Raw genomic sequence first — 15,186 nt, 5'->3', positions numbered from 1 at the left:
TGGATCTGTTGAAGTGTGACCAATTGTAACAAGCTGTAAGGGTCAGCTGACCCAGTACACTATGTAACAAATGACAAAATGATATGATGATCAGCTGACTCAGTATTACTAAGAACCTGTTGGGAATTGTTAGGGGAGTTTAGAATGGCCCAGGGTGAGGCCTCAAGTATTGGAGTAATGAAGTTTCTTTATTAACATTTTTTCTTTGATTTGGTTGTTGGAGTAAATTTTGTTTCATTTTATTGCCTATAACTGAAAGAGTATCTTTTGCACCAGGGACCCGTTCAATTCCAGCCTTGGGTGACTGCCTGTATGGAGTTTGTACACTCTCCCCATGTCTAAGTGGTTTTCCTCTGGGTGATCCAGTTTCCTCCCACAGTCACAAAGATGTGCAGGTTAGGTGGATTGGCCATTGTAAATTGCCCCTTACTGTCCCAAGGTTACAGGGATAGTGGGGTAAATACATAGGGTTATGGGGTATTGGACCTGGGTAAGATCTCTATTAAAGAGTCGGTACAGAGTTGATGGGTTGAATGGCCTCCTTCTGCACGATAGATTCTATGATGTAGGAGACAGACTGCACAGACCATTGTGTCTTTACCTGTCTGTCCCCACTCGTCTTCTACACTAACAGGTATTAGGGGAACTCTCCTCCTCTCCCTGCTCCTGACAACTTATTTGATTGTCTGAAGCTGCTGTTGAATGATGTAACATTTTCAATAGAGTTGCAGTTCTGGACATTCATGAATCCTGCAGCTGGTGGTGAGCCAGATGTTACATTCCAGGACTTGCTGAGATTAGCAGGACCAGTGAGGATGATAGGTGGTGGTATTCATCGTATCTTCCATACAATGGTTCAAAATGCTGGCACAAGTATGATGAGTTGAACAACCTGCTTCTAAGCTATATGATGCTACATAAAAGCAGTCTGCATTGCTTCCTAAACTCATTAGAAATGTGCAGACTTATAGGTGAGAAGATGATTGCCTATATTTTCAACTCCAAAGGAATGCAGAAGTACATTGTAATGTTCAAAGGAGAAATAAATATGAAAGTGTACAATTTGGAGAAGGAGATAAAATAGTGCTAGCATTCAAGGCAAGCTCTTGTATTACATTTTCATTCAAACTCCACATTCAAAGAGAGCTTTTCACAAATTCTGCCGGTTTACAATTCAACTTGACAGTTAATCCGGTTAGTGAACCGATACTCTTTGTATCTTTCCGAAATGTAAAATTAGATCAGTTTACAAAACTTTTAAAAATGTATGGCGATGTGAATTTCTGAACCGAAGAGGAAAAACGATTCCAAGGAAATGTTTAGTCATCTGTCACAATTTTTGGATTGGGCAATATTTCTAGAAAATGTATGTTTTGTTTTCAAATGACTTTACTAGGAGTCAAGCAAAGAGAGAGTTAGGTAATCTTTTCAGTTTCACTCCTGTCTTCATAAAGTGGTGGTTTATCCAGATTTGCTCTCTAGCAATAGGGCAGTGCAGTTTTTGATTTGATTTATCATTGTCACACGTATTGGGATACAGTGAAAAGTATTGTTTCTTGTGTGCTATACAGACAAACCATTCTGTTCATAGAGAAGGAAAGGAGAGAGTGCAGAACGTAGTATCACAATAATAATTAGAGTGTAGAGAAAAATCAACTTAGTGCGAGGTAGGTCCATTCAAAAGTCTGACAGCAGCAGGGAAGAAGCTGTTCTTGACCTCAGACTTTTGTACCTTTTTCCTGACGGAAGAAGGTGTAAGATTGGGGTCCTTGATTATGCTGGTTGCTTTTCTGAGGCAGCGGGATGTGTAGACAGAGTCAATGGATGGGAGGCACAGTGATTAGCACTGCTGTCTGACAGCGTCAGGGACTCGGGTCTGATTCCCAACTTGGGTCACTGTCTGCAAGGAGACTGCATGTTCTCCCCGTGTTTACATAGGTTTCCTTCGGGTGCTCTAGTTTCCTCTCAAGGTCCGAAAGACGTGCTGGTTAGGTGCATTGGCCATACTAAATTCTCCCTCAGTGTCCCTGAGTGTGGCAACTAGGGGATTTTCACAATAACTTAATTGCAGTATTAATGTAAGTCTACTTGTGACAATAATAAATAAACTTAAACTGGAAGCATCTGATTCAGATATATGGGCTTATTAGCAGGCTTGTGTTGCAGATGGCAGGAGGGGGCGGGTTACTTTTAGCAACACTAAAGATAAAGATAATTTGATTTATTTCTCTCTTTATAAGAGAGAGTATTTTCCAATCACTTGGTTTTTATGTCATCCAACCTTCTACTAACAATCCCACAGCAAACACAAGACGGAATGAACTTAAAGGGTTAATTTACCTGTACACATTCAAAATGCAAAAGGAGGCCACAATGACACCTCCACATTCAGAAACCCACCATTACCTCTACTCTTTCAGAAGGCTAAGGAAATTTTGGCATGTCCACTATGACTCCCACCAAATTTTACAGATGCACCACAAAAGGCATCTTATCTGGATCTATCACAGCTTGGTATGGCTCCTGCTGTAACTAAGATCGCAAGAAATTAAAGAGTTGTGAACGTAGCCCAATCCATCACACAAACCAGGCTCCCATCCACTGACTTGATCTATATTTCCTTCTGCCTCAGCAAAGCAGCCAGCATAATCAAGAACCCCACACATCCTGGACATACTCTCTTCTACTTTCTTCCATCGGGAAAAAGATACAAAAGTCTAAAAACAACTCACCAACTGACTCAAGAACAGCTTCTTCCCTGCTGCTGTGATCAGACTTTTGAACGATCCTATCATATACTAAGCTGATCTTTCTCTTCACCCTATCTGTAACTGCAATACTATATTATGCACCTGTCCTTTCCTTCTCCCCTACTTATTGTATGAATAGTATGTTTTGTCTGCACAGCTTACAAGTAGTGATATTTTTCACTGTAGGGTACATTTGGCAATATTAAGTCAGATCAAGACAGTAAGGAGAGTGGAAAATAAATGCTGTTTCAAATGAGCACCAGAGTCCAAACTCAAAGCCCAATGAGGTATTGCTTCACTGAGATGGTGGTCTGAAAACCAATGCTGGATAATACAGATAATCCAGGATTGCAGACAATGCTCAAAAACTATAATGGGATCTGGATATGTTGGGGATTGGAGTCTTGATTGGCAACTGATGCTTAACCTTGAAAAGTGAAATGTTACATGTGAATACCAGGGATAAATACTATAGCCAGTGGAGAGAGGAAGAGATCAGGGTTCTGAAATAAATTGACTCTTGAGTATTTAGAAACAATGTGATATATGCACTTCTGCACTCAAGTAAACCATATGACCTGTTGGGAGAGGCAAAATGAAAACTGCAAAGTATAAAGTGAAAATTTCCTATCAACTATAAGGTACTTTATTGTCCTGATACACATATGTGATCAAGCCTCAGTTAGAATACTGTGCCCAGTTTTGGTCTTCTAATGATGGTGAACACTGAGGCTTTGGAAAGGGTGCAAAGGAGGTCAAGTGGATTAAATCCCAGTTCAAGAATTTTAGTTACCGCAACTGGCTAAAAGAAGTGGGACACTACACGTTAGAAACATAGAAACTAGGAGCAGGAGTAGGGCGTTTGACCCTTCAAGTCATTCAACATGATCACGGCTAATCATTTATCTCAATGCCATATTCCCACTTTCTCCCCTCAATGCCATTAAAACATAAATAAAATCTATCTTTTCCTTGAATACATTCAGTGGCCTGTGGTAGAGAATTCCACAGGTCCTTTGAGTAAAGAGAAGAATGGAGTTGGAGATGATATGATTGAGATTTATGAGATGATAAAGAGAATAGATATTGTCCACGTAAGAAGCTTGTTTTAATTCAGTAGAGAGGACCAAGGTCACAATTTCAAGTTACATAAGTCCAGAATTAGGTTAGATGTCAAGAGCTGTGTCATTTCCCAGTGGAGCCCTGGTAAAAAGCTGTTGGTTTAAGTGATGGGTTCAACTTCACTGAAATCTTTCAAGTAGGAGATGGATGGGTTGCTGGTTGTGGCAGAGATTATCTTGTACAGAAATTTGGTGCTGTACGGCATTAATCCAGGGTCAGAGTGAACTAGGTTGCATTGCCTAATAGGGTTGGAGAGGAATTTCCCAGATTATATTTCCTCAAATTGGCCTGAGCTTCTACCTGGCTTTAGCTTCACCCGAAAGATCACATAACCTTCATGGGGTAGGGTATGAATACATTTGTGTGTTGCAAAAGATTTCACAGTTCTATGGGGCATGTTGGAGGACTCAGAGGGTCTTCCCCTCTTTGCCACAATTCATATGCTCTAACCACTCATTCAAAAAATGTTTAGTTCAACATTATCTAGGGATTAATCCCACTAACTCCAAGGGTTTTAGATATTTAAAATGAGTAAGGAGATGATCAGGCATGCAGTTTAAAATTTTTGCCCCTTTTCTTTGGATCCGTTCTACAGTTGCCTCTTTCGCAATGATGTTACCAATAAAAAAGCAAACCCAGTATCTTTTCCCAGTCCTCCGTCAATGCTGTTCCACAGTCAGAAGCTTGGCGTTATTCAAGAGTCTCTAAGGTTGGATACAAAATGAACTTCCAAAACAACTGGCAAAACAAAGTTAGCTTTACCTGTAGTTTCATCTTAAACACCTTCACTTTTGGTTTATGTTTGCTCTTCAATAACGGAAGATGCATGCTTATATAGTATCATATCATAATTCTCAGAATCACCAGAACTGCAGCTCACATAATAAGAACAGAGGAATTCGGAGCAGGAGTAGGCCATCTGGCCCCTCGAGCCTGCTCCTCCATTCAATAAGATCATGTCTGATCTTCTCGAAGACTCAGCTCCACTTACCCACCTGCTCATCATAAGCCTTAATTCCTTTACTGTTCAAAAATGTATCTATCTTTGCCTTAAAAACATTCAATAAGGTAGCCTCAACTGCTTCACTGGGCAGGGAATTTATAGATTCACTCTCCCCAAGACCGGAAAATCCCGCCTGTGGTTAACGGACCTTTGCATGGTCTGTGTATCGCCCACTTCGATTCCCAATTGAATGTGTCACTTTTGAAATGCAGTCTCCATTGCTATTTTGAAAATTCACCAATCGTGTTGTGTAAAGTAGGCATCCACCAACAGCAATGAGATAGATGTCCAGTTAATAAGCCAGTGCATCCCTTCCACATACAGCGAATCATTTTACACAACCAAGAAACCATTCAAAAGCATATTTATTTCTGGGTACAAAGAATGGAATTTTTTGACATTGTTTATGACAAAACCAAGAAAAGTTGGAAGCATTGGAATTGGGTCATCATGTAATGTCACAAAATATGTCTGAATTATAGACGATGGTTGATGGAACCAATTCATAGAATGCCTACAGTACAGGAGTAGGCCATTTGGCCCTCTGAGTCTGCACCAACTCTCCAACAGAGAACCTTACCCAGTCCCATCCGCTGTCCTATCCCTGTATTTACCCCGCTATTCCCCCTAACCTTCACATTTTAGGACACTAAGGGACAATTTAGCATGGCCAATCCACCAAACCTGTACATCTTTGGACTATGGGAGAAAACCAGAGCACCCAGAGGAAACCCACACAGACATGGGGAGAACGCGCAATATCCATAAACATGCAAAGTCCATACAGACAGTCACCCAAAGCTGGAGTCCCTGATGCTGTGAGGCAGCAGTGCCAACCACTGCACCATATAGGGCTGCCCCGAATTAACTCATAGAAACTAATTCTACTTAGACTACTTAAACAACTTGCTAATTCCAAAATGCTCAACCTACCTACGTATCCTACAGGATACTTACAATGAAAACTAGGCAAATGGTTCAGAAAATATACCATTTGTTCTGTTCACACAATGGACGCCTGTTAGACAAGTTGAGGACAGATCATTTCCCCTCCTCTCCTCTCTTACACCACTATGCTTTCAACAACCACCCTCCCCGCCCCCAACACACCCCGACATCATCCCCCAACCAATGAACTGCAAACAATCGTTACTAGGCAACAACTGCAGCAAGGACTAATTGGGCATTCCAACTCCAGCTGCTGTAAATGTGCCTGGACATAATTTCTGATGAGGATCGAATAAGTCTCTAAAAGTTTGATTGTAGGGTGATTGTACTTTACTCAGTAATTGTTTGGGATTACTTTATTTAAATACATAGTATTAACTAGTTATGGTCATAGAAGTTTACAGCATGGCAACAGGCCCTTCAGCCCAGGGGTTTAGCAGGGTAAATGAGGGTTATGGGAATAGAGCTTGGACTGGAGCGTGCGGTACAGACTCGATGGGCCAAATAGCCTCCTTCTGTACTGTAGGGATTCTATTCTATTCTGTTCTGTTTCAAAGAAGATCAGGGAAGTTAACACTTCAGTCAACTTGTACATCCCATCCAGTTTTATTAAACAACTAAGCTAGTCCCAATTGGCTGCATTTGGTCCATATGCCTCTCGACCTATCTTACCCATGTAAATGTCTAGATGCTTTTTAAAAGACAAAGTTGTACCTACTACCTCTGGCAGCTTGTTTCAGATACTCACCACCTTCTGTGTGAAAAAATTGCCTCCCTGGAACCTATTGTATCTCTCCCCTCTCACCTTAAATCTGTGCCCTCTAGTTTTAGACCCCCCTATCTTGGGAAAAGATATTGACTATTTAGCTGATCTACACCCCTCATTATTTATAGACCACTATAAGATCACCCCTAAGTCTCCCACACTCCAGGGAAAAAAGTCTCAGTCTGTCCACCCTCTCCTTGTAACTGAAACCATCAAGTCCCAATAGCACCCTAGATAGGGTGACCAGAACTGTATTCCAAGTGTGGCCTTACCAATGTCTTGTGCAACTTCAACAAGATGTCCCAGCTTCTGTATTCAATGTTCTGACCAATGAAGCCAAGCATGCCAAAATGCCTTCTTCACCACTCTGTCCACCTGTGACTCTACTTTCAAGGAACTATGAAGCTGTACTCCAGATCTCCCCAACATCCTACCATTAGCTGAGTAAGTCCTGTCCTACTTTTGCCTTAGGGTGGCATGGTGGCACAGTGGTAAGCACTGCTGCCCACAGTACCAGGAACCTGAAATCAATTCTGGTCTTGGGTGACTGCCTATATGGAGTTTGCACGTTCTCCCGTGTCTGTGTGTGTTTCCTCCAGGTGTTCCCGTTTCTTTCCACAGTCCAAAGATGCGCAGGCTAGCTGGATTAGCCATGGTAAATCCATGGGGTTACAGGGATAGGCAAAGGGTGGGGCCTGGGCAGGATGCTCTTTCAGAGAGTCGTTGCAGACTTGATGGGACCAAATGGCCTCTTTCTGCACTGTAGGGATTCTATGAGTCAATCTGATTTGTCGAATCTATATGCAGGTTTAAATCACCCATGATTATCTAATAAGCCCCCACGAGAATCGGAGCAGGCACGGGACGGACCATGGAAAGGTCCATTGGCCTTCGGTGGGAATGTACGGTTTTGGGGCAAGTGGGACCATAAAATTCCACCCAATACCTAGATCTCTAGAACTGAGGTAATCTCTCTTTCTACTGTACCAATGTCATCCTTAATTAACAGAGCGTTTCCTAGCTTCCTGTTGGATCTAATTCTATCTTTGAATATTCAAGTCCCAGTCTAAGTCATCATACAGCCCTGCCTCTGTAATGGTTATCAGATTATACATATTTACTTCTATTTGCACTGTCAATTAATCTATTTAGTTACAAATGCTATGTGCATTCAGATACATAGTCTTTAGATCTGTCTTTTTGCTATTTTTGTAGTCTCAAGCCTTATCCGCTGGTGCTATCCCTCCACCACACTCTGATCATCATTTCCCTTATTTCTACTTTGCTCTCTTTCCTTGCCTTCTCCATTTATCACTTCTTCCCAAACTTGATCCCTCACCTCCACTATTCAGTTTAAAGCCCTCTCTAGTGCCTTAGATATACAACTCCACAGAACACCCATCCCAGCATGCTTCAGGTGAAGGCTGTCTCAACAGTATAGCTCCCACTTTCCTCAGTACTGGTGTCAGTGCCCCATATTTTGAAGCCCATTTCTTCCACGCCAATCTATGAGCCACGCATGTAATTCTCTAATCTGATTTACCCAATACCAGTTTGCCTGTGGCTCAGAGGTTCTGTTTCTGAGTTTAGCCCCTAGCTGCTCATACTCACACAGCAGAACCTCTTTCCTAGTTCTATCTATGTCCATGGATCTAGATGAGCCACAGCCCCTGGATCCCTTCCCTTCCACAGCAAGTTCCTCTCCAGCCCACATGAAATATCCTGAACCCTGGCACTGGGCAGGCAACACAACTGTCTGGACTTCTGCTGTAGGCTGCGGAGAATTCTGTCTATCCACCAACTACACTGTCTCCTACTACTGCTACATTCCTATTAACTCTCCCCACTTGAATGGCTTCCTATACCATGATCAGTTTGCTCATCCACCCTGCATCCAATGCTTTCACCCGTAAGAGTTGCAAGAACTTAAAACTTGTTGGACAATTGCAAAGGCTGAGGCGCCTGCACTTCTACCTTCTGGATCTCCATATCTGCCTCACTCCCAATCACACCCATCTGTCCATGGCCACTGACCAAATCAGAAGATCCGATCCTCAGGAGTGTGACTGCCTCCTGGTACAAGGTGTCCAAATAACTTTCGCGCCTCCTTGATGCACCTCATTGTCTGCAGATTGGCTTCCATCTCAATGACTTCGAGCTGAAGTTCCTCAAGCTGCAAACACTTTGTACACATGTGTTTGTCCCAGATCACATCTGTGTCCAGGAGCTCCCATGTTCTGCAGTCACAACACATTATCTGCCATTTTTATTATGTGTGTTTATTTCTTATTCTTAATTAAGAACTAAGAAACAATGATTTGATTTTGCTTTGATTTATTATTGTATTGGGATACAGTGGAAAGTATTGTTTCTTGCATGCTGTACAGACAAAGCACTCTGTTCATAGAGAATAAAACGAAAGAGTGCAGAATGTAGTGTTACAATCATAGGATGTGGAGAAAGACTAAGTTAGTGCGAGGTAGGTCCATTCAAAGGTCTGATGGCAGCAGGGAAGAAACTTCTCTTGAGTCGGTTGGTACATGGCCTCAGGCTTTTGTATCTTTTTCTTGATGGAAGAAGTTGGAAGTCAGTATGTCCAGGGTGTGTGGGGTCCTTAATTATGCTGACTGCTTTCCCAAGGCAGCAGCAAGTGTGGACAGAGTCAATGGATGGGAGGCTGGTTTGTATGTTGGACTGGGTTACATTCACAACCCTTTGTAGTTTCTTGCTGTCTTAGTCAGAACAGGAGCCATACCAAGCTATGATACAACTCCCAATAAACATTAGTACTGTCAGCAAACCATGCCAAAAATAATAAAACCTTCAATTACAAATAAATTACATGGGTTTCGAAGATAGACAAGCAAAAATATTCACCAAAATATTAACCAGCTAATCACTTAACTGTTTTCCTGTGTTGTCACACTTTGATTTCTCTCAGAACATGGTCACCCCTTTTAAAAAATGTATTTTTCTAAAGTTTTACTCCATTTTAAAGTTGCAAAGCCAATGCGCAGAGTGGACAGGGCGATCCCGAATCCATCTCCTTGCTTGTTCCAAAGGTCAGTTCAAATTCAAACTGAATCCAATTCAAGATCCCAGAAGAAAGACAAGGAAATCTAAGCTGACAAGAAGGGAATTTGTACAGATGTGTTTGTCCCAGATCACATCTGTGTCCAGGAGCTCCCACATTCTGCATTCGCAACACATTATCTTCTGACAATAAGGGACAATTTAGCATGGCCAATCCACCTAACCCGCATGTCTTTTGAGTGTGGGAGGAAACTGGAGCACCCGGAGGAAACACACGCAGATGGGGGACAATGTGCAAACTCCATGCAGATAGTGACTCAAGCCAGGAATCGAACCTGGGTTCTAGGCGCTGTGAGGCAGCAGTACCAATCGCTGTGCCAGCATGCCGCCCCAAAACTTTAGACTGTCAGAGCAAACCGGAGCACCCGGAGGAAACCCACACAGACAATGGAAGAACGTGCAAACTCCACACAGACAGTGACCCGAGGTCGGAATTGAATCTGGGTCCCTGGCGCTGTGAGGCAGCAGTGCTTACCAATGTGCCACTGTGCCACCCAAATTAAAAGCCCATGCAGACACAGGAAAAACATGCAAACTCCACACAGTCACCCAAGGCCAGAAATGAACCAGGATCCCTGGTGTTGTGAGACAGCAGTGTTAACCACTGTGCCACTCCCTTATGATCAACATTCATGAAGAGAAACCAATTCACTGAAATGAAATGGATTTAAAAACAGCTAACAATATAAAGCAGAGCTTAGCTTTATCATAATTTGCCTTTTCATCTGTATTCATGGCTTGCTTTCCAAATGGGCGGCATGGTGGCACAGTGGCTAGTACTGCTGCCTCACAGTGTCAGGGACCCAGGTTTGATTCCTGCTTGGGTCAGTGTCTGTCTGGAGTTTGCATGTTCTCCCTGTGTCTGTGTGGCTTTCCTCTGGGTGCTCTGGTTTCCTCCCACACTCTGAAAGACATGCTGGTTAGGTGGATTGGCCATGCTAAATCCTCCCTCAGTGCACCCAAACAGGCACCGGAGTGTGGCGACTAGGGGATTTTCACAGTAACTTCACTGCAGTGTTAATGTAAGCCTACTTGTGACGCGAATAAAAAATAAACTTTAAACTATCATCAGGCCTTGGAAAAAGGCTCATGACTGGTAGTTGAATATATACAATACAAACGAGACTTTGCATTACAAATTTGTGTTTAAAATTGTATATGCAAATGTACTTCAGGGTTGCTTTAAGCAAATGAACATCTGCTGCTAGAGATGATGAGGCCCACATCTCAAAATTAAACCATAAATGATCACCAGGGTATGAGGTTATGTCACATGAGAGAGGAGCATTAATGGCAATGTCGAAAGTTGCAATACATACAATATTTTTTGCTGCTTTGAAATCTGTGTATGGTAACTTGTGGCCTGCTGTTTTTTTGGCAGAATTGGCTTCAAATTGATTTAACGTCTACTTACACTCTCTTCCTTGTTTTCAAATCCCTCCATGATCTCCCTCCACCCTATTTCTTTAGCCCCCTCCACCTTTACAACCCTTTGAGATCTGTGTATTCCTCCAATTCAGGAGTCTTGGGCATTCTGGCTACACAATTATCTGTCTTGGTTTTAATCTCTGGAATGCCCTTACTAAATCTCTCTGCATTTCTACCATTCCGTCATCCTTTAAGGCTTTCCTTAAAATCTAACCCTTTGACTATTTGTTCTGAAATTGCCTGAAATGCAACTCGGTGTCAGATTGTGATTGATAAAATGTTGGTGAAGAACCTTGGAACATTTTGCCATGCTAAAGCTGTGATACAAATGGAAGTGCACAGTGTGTGAAACTGGGCGTTTGGTGAGTAAGGGAGTTTGGTGAAAATGGAAACTATATATTAATTAAGAAAAGTAAATACATTTCTTGGACAAAGATGGCAGGACAGGTGATGTATCGTGGCTGCAGCGTTTGGGAGCGCCTAGATGTCACTGCAATTCAAGACAACTCCATGTGTAGCGAATGTCAGAGGGTTGAAGGGATCTGGCTCTGAATTGATGAGTTGGAGGCCAAGTTGCAGACACTGTAATGTATCATGGAAAAGTTAGCAAAAACAAATGAAGGTCCATTTTAAGCAGAGTCAGGACAATTTACAATGGGGAATACGAGATGGCAGAGAAACTAAACAAATACTTTGGCCGGGATTCTCCCATTTTAAGTTCCCAATGTGTGGGGAAACGGGAACAAATCCTGCTGGTTTTTTTCGCGTGATTTCCAGAATGAATCACCAACACTCTGCATCATACAGTGCCCGAGCAGGATTCACTCTGAAAATCAGGGAGTGGGGCCGATTCCTGCCGGAGAGGCTGGCAGCATAATGCTGAGTGAGTCACTGTGCATGCACTGATCTGTTAGTGCAAGATCGGTGCATGCGCAGTAGGACCCCATTGTCGGCCTCCAGATCGCTGGCCAGTCCTATTCCTGGCCTTCCGAAACCCCCAACCCCTGATTGCTGGCCTCCCAGACCTCCCTGGGCCAGCTCTGATATTCCTAATCACACTTCCCCAACCCTGGACAATCCAAGCACCCCTGCCCCCAGTGCTGATGACTGGCCCTGGTATCCGCCCCTGTCCCCATCAGCCCTGATCTTCCCCCACAACAATTCTGGCTCTTCCAGATGATCATCCCTGACCCTTCCCCGTGCAACCCTGAATCAAACCTCCCCCCACAGCCCGGATTGCCAGACCCGATTGCCCTCACTCCCTCCCTCCCTCACCGATCCCAATTGTTGTGGCAGCAGATTCCCACCTCATCTGATTGCCCAATAGGTCCCACCCCTCCCAGTATGCTCTGCACCCTCTAGCCCTGCTCCGGTACCCAGTGGACAGTGCCAAGCTGCCCCTTGGGCAGTGCCAGTTTGCCCCTTAACCATTGCCAGGGTTCCAGGGGCACTGTGCCCAAGGGCACACCCCCTTATCCCCAATCTCCCATGGGGACCTCAGTGGCCTCTGTTCTCTCCAGTGGAATCAGGCCGCCTGTATCCTGTTAGTGGGGAACAGTGGTAAATTCCACTGGAGTGAACCACGTCTGGCAGGAGGTGGGGGGGAGACCCTAGCAGGCCCAGAGAATTCAGTCCCTGGCCCACCAATCATATGGAAATGACAATTATGGTGAGATTTCCATACAATAATCAGCTCCATGCCAGAAATCAGGGCAGAACTGATTACATCAAAAATCTTAGTCTTGGAGATGCATGAAGGCTGTGAGCCCAGTGGGAAGCCCGCATAACGGCTGCTACTGGGATACCTAAAGTATTTCTTAAATGGTGAGAGGCTGGTTAGTATCGATGTTCAAAGTAACTTGGGCGCCTTTTCTCATGAGTCATAGATGACCAAGCAATTAGGGTGTCAAAAGGCATGTTGGCCTTTATTAAAGGAGGATTTTCATATATATGAGTAAAGATGTCTTATTGCTATTATGTAGCGCCTTGGTGAGACCACACCTGGAATTTATGCAGTTTTGGTCTCTTTACCAAAGGAAATATATACTTATCATAGAGAGAGTGAAATAAATATTCACCAAACTAATTCCTGAGATAGTGAGGTTGTCCTATGAGGAAAGGCTAAATAGACTGGGCCTTTATTTTCTGGGAGTTTAGAAGAATGAGAGACGATCTCATTCAAACATTCTTATAGAACTTGATAAGGTAGATGGAAGAAGGATGTTTCCCCTAGTTGGGGGAGTCTAGAACTAGGGGTCACAGTCTCAGAATAAGGGGAGGACTTTCTTCACTCAGAGGGTAGTGGACAGTTCAGAATTTTCTTCTCCAGAGGGATATGGAAGCTCAGTCATTGAATATATTCAAGACTAAGATTGATAGATTCCTGCATCTGAAGATCAAGCAATATGGGAATAGTGCAAGAAAATGGTGTTGAAGTAGATTAGCCATGTTCTAATTGAATGGCAGAGTGGGCTTGAAGGGCTGAATAACCTAATCCTGTTCCAATTGCTTATGGTTTTATGTTCTGACAACAAACTTCCCACATCTCCAATGCTGTCCCAAGTGTATATGCATACAAGACAAAGAATGACTCTTCAACCAGATCCTCCAGTCAAAAAGGGCATCTGGTAAATTTTTATTATTTGCTCTTAGTTTAGTTTTAATTTAGTTTATTTATTAGTCACAAGTAAGCTTACATCAACATGGCAATGAAGTTACTGTGAAAATCTCCCAGTCACCACACTCCAGCACCTGTTTGGATACACTGAGGGAGAATTTAGCATGGCCAATGAGTCTATCCAGCATGACTTTTGGAATGTGGGAGGAAACTGGAACATCTGGAGGAAACCCAGGCAGACACAGGGAGAACGTGCAGACTCCTCACAGACAGCAACCCAAGCTGGGAATTGAACCTGGGTCCCTGGCGCTGTGAGGCAGCAGTGCTAACCACTGTGCCATCATGCCACCCCTTAATCATCTGCTTATTCTAAATCCTGAATTGATAAGGGAATACTTGTCTCCTATGTCCATACTCATTGGTTGAGATCCTCCAGAAGGATATCCTCAGATATAGCCATACACCTACCTCACACAGAGACCCTGCAGCCAGGTATTGATCGATTTAAAGTGGTACTTCATATCTCCATAAGAGGTGGAAACAAACTTGTAGGAATCAAAATACTGCACCACGCCCCTCCCCCAGCGAGCACCGAGAGTCTTCTCTCCATCTCCAGTCCAGATCTCAACATGGACAATATCATGTGGCTGGCATTTGGCTATGAGGAAAAGAAAATAAAGAGTTCAGAATTTCATTAAGGTGCATATGAGAAAACTTAAAACAAGCTGCAGAGCATGGATGAATGTAATCATAGGAGTTAATACTGGACCCGAGTTTGAACGGGGTTAATTGTTATACATATTATTGAATTACCTAGAACGTATAACACAGAAACAGCCCATTCAGCTCAACTGATCCACATCAGTGCTTATGTCCCAGAAAAGTCTTCTTCCACCCTACTTTGTCTAATCCCATTGGAATCTTTTCTCCTTTCTACTTCATCACATGGAATTTTCCCATCCCGCCCGCCACAGGAATCGTAGCGGGCTATGCAATGGTCCATGCAAAGGTCCCATGACCTCGGGCAGGCTCTTCCAGTCCATCCCCCCCCATGTAGTTTCCATTTCAATTCATCCATGCAATTCACCTCAACTGCTCCTTGTGGTAGCGAGTTCCACATTCTAACCACTCTTGGGGGTACTGTTTTGATGGGGTTTTCTGATGTAAATTGCAGCTGGGTATAAATATAACCAGCTAACTCATGGATTTAACTCGGGTACTTATTTTGCTGAATCAATGTATAAATCAGATTTTTTTTACAATTTAATGTACTCACCACATACCTTGCTTCAGCAAGATCACAGCATCATCCCCCATACAGTACCCTGCTCAAATGCATTCTTCTTCCTGACCCACTCTGAAGACTTGGACAACCCATAGCAAGCACTTCAAAACAATGGAGAAATACCACCAGCGACCTTCACAAAGTCCTCCAAATCCAATGGCAACCAATACACTC

The 15,186-nt window shown here is 43.2% G+C and overlaps 1 protein-coding gene across 12 annotated transcripts in view; it reads right to left on the bottom strand.

Annotated features, from left to right (window-relative positions):
* The window catches only part of LOC145360325 (uncharacterized), a 319,226-nt gene that overhangs the window by 113,546 nt on the left and 190,494 nt on the right, over nucleotides 1-15,186 (bottom strand). For all 12 annotated transcript variants that reach the window (XR_013889688.1, XR_013889690.1, XR_013889693.1 and 9 more), the window contains one exon: nucleotides 14,196-14,385. Coding sequence is in view for 1 of the 12 variants with exons in the window: in XM_080215517.1 (XP_080071643.1) it covers nucleotides 14,196-14,385 (190 nt within the window). In the remaining 11 variants the exon portion in view is untranslated. The remainder of the gene's footprint in view (nucleotides 1-14,195; nucleotides 14,386-15,186) is intronic.

The sequence above is a fragment of the Carcharhinus amblyrhynchos genome, chromosome 30 (genome assembly GCF_965287045.1).
Source record: "Carcharhinus amblyrhynchos chromosome 30, sCarAmb.v2.hapA, whole genome shotgun sequence".
In the NCBI taxonomy this organism is placed as follows: Eukaryota; Metazoa; Chordata; class Chondrichthyes; order Carcharhiniformes; family Carcharhinidae; genus Carcharhinus; species Carcharhinus amblyrhynchos.
Note: the sequence above shows the minus strand (reverse complement) of the source record. Positions and strands in the feature narration are given on the sequence as shown.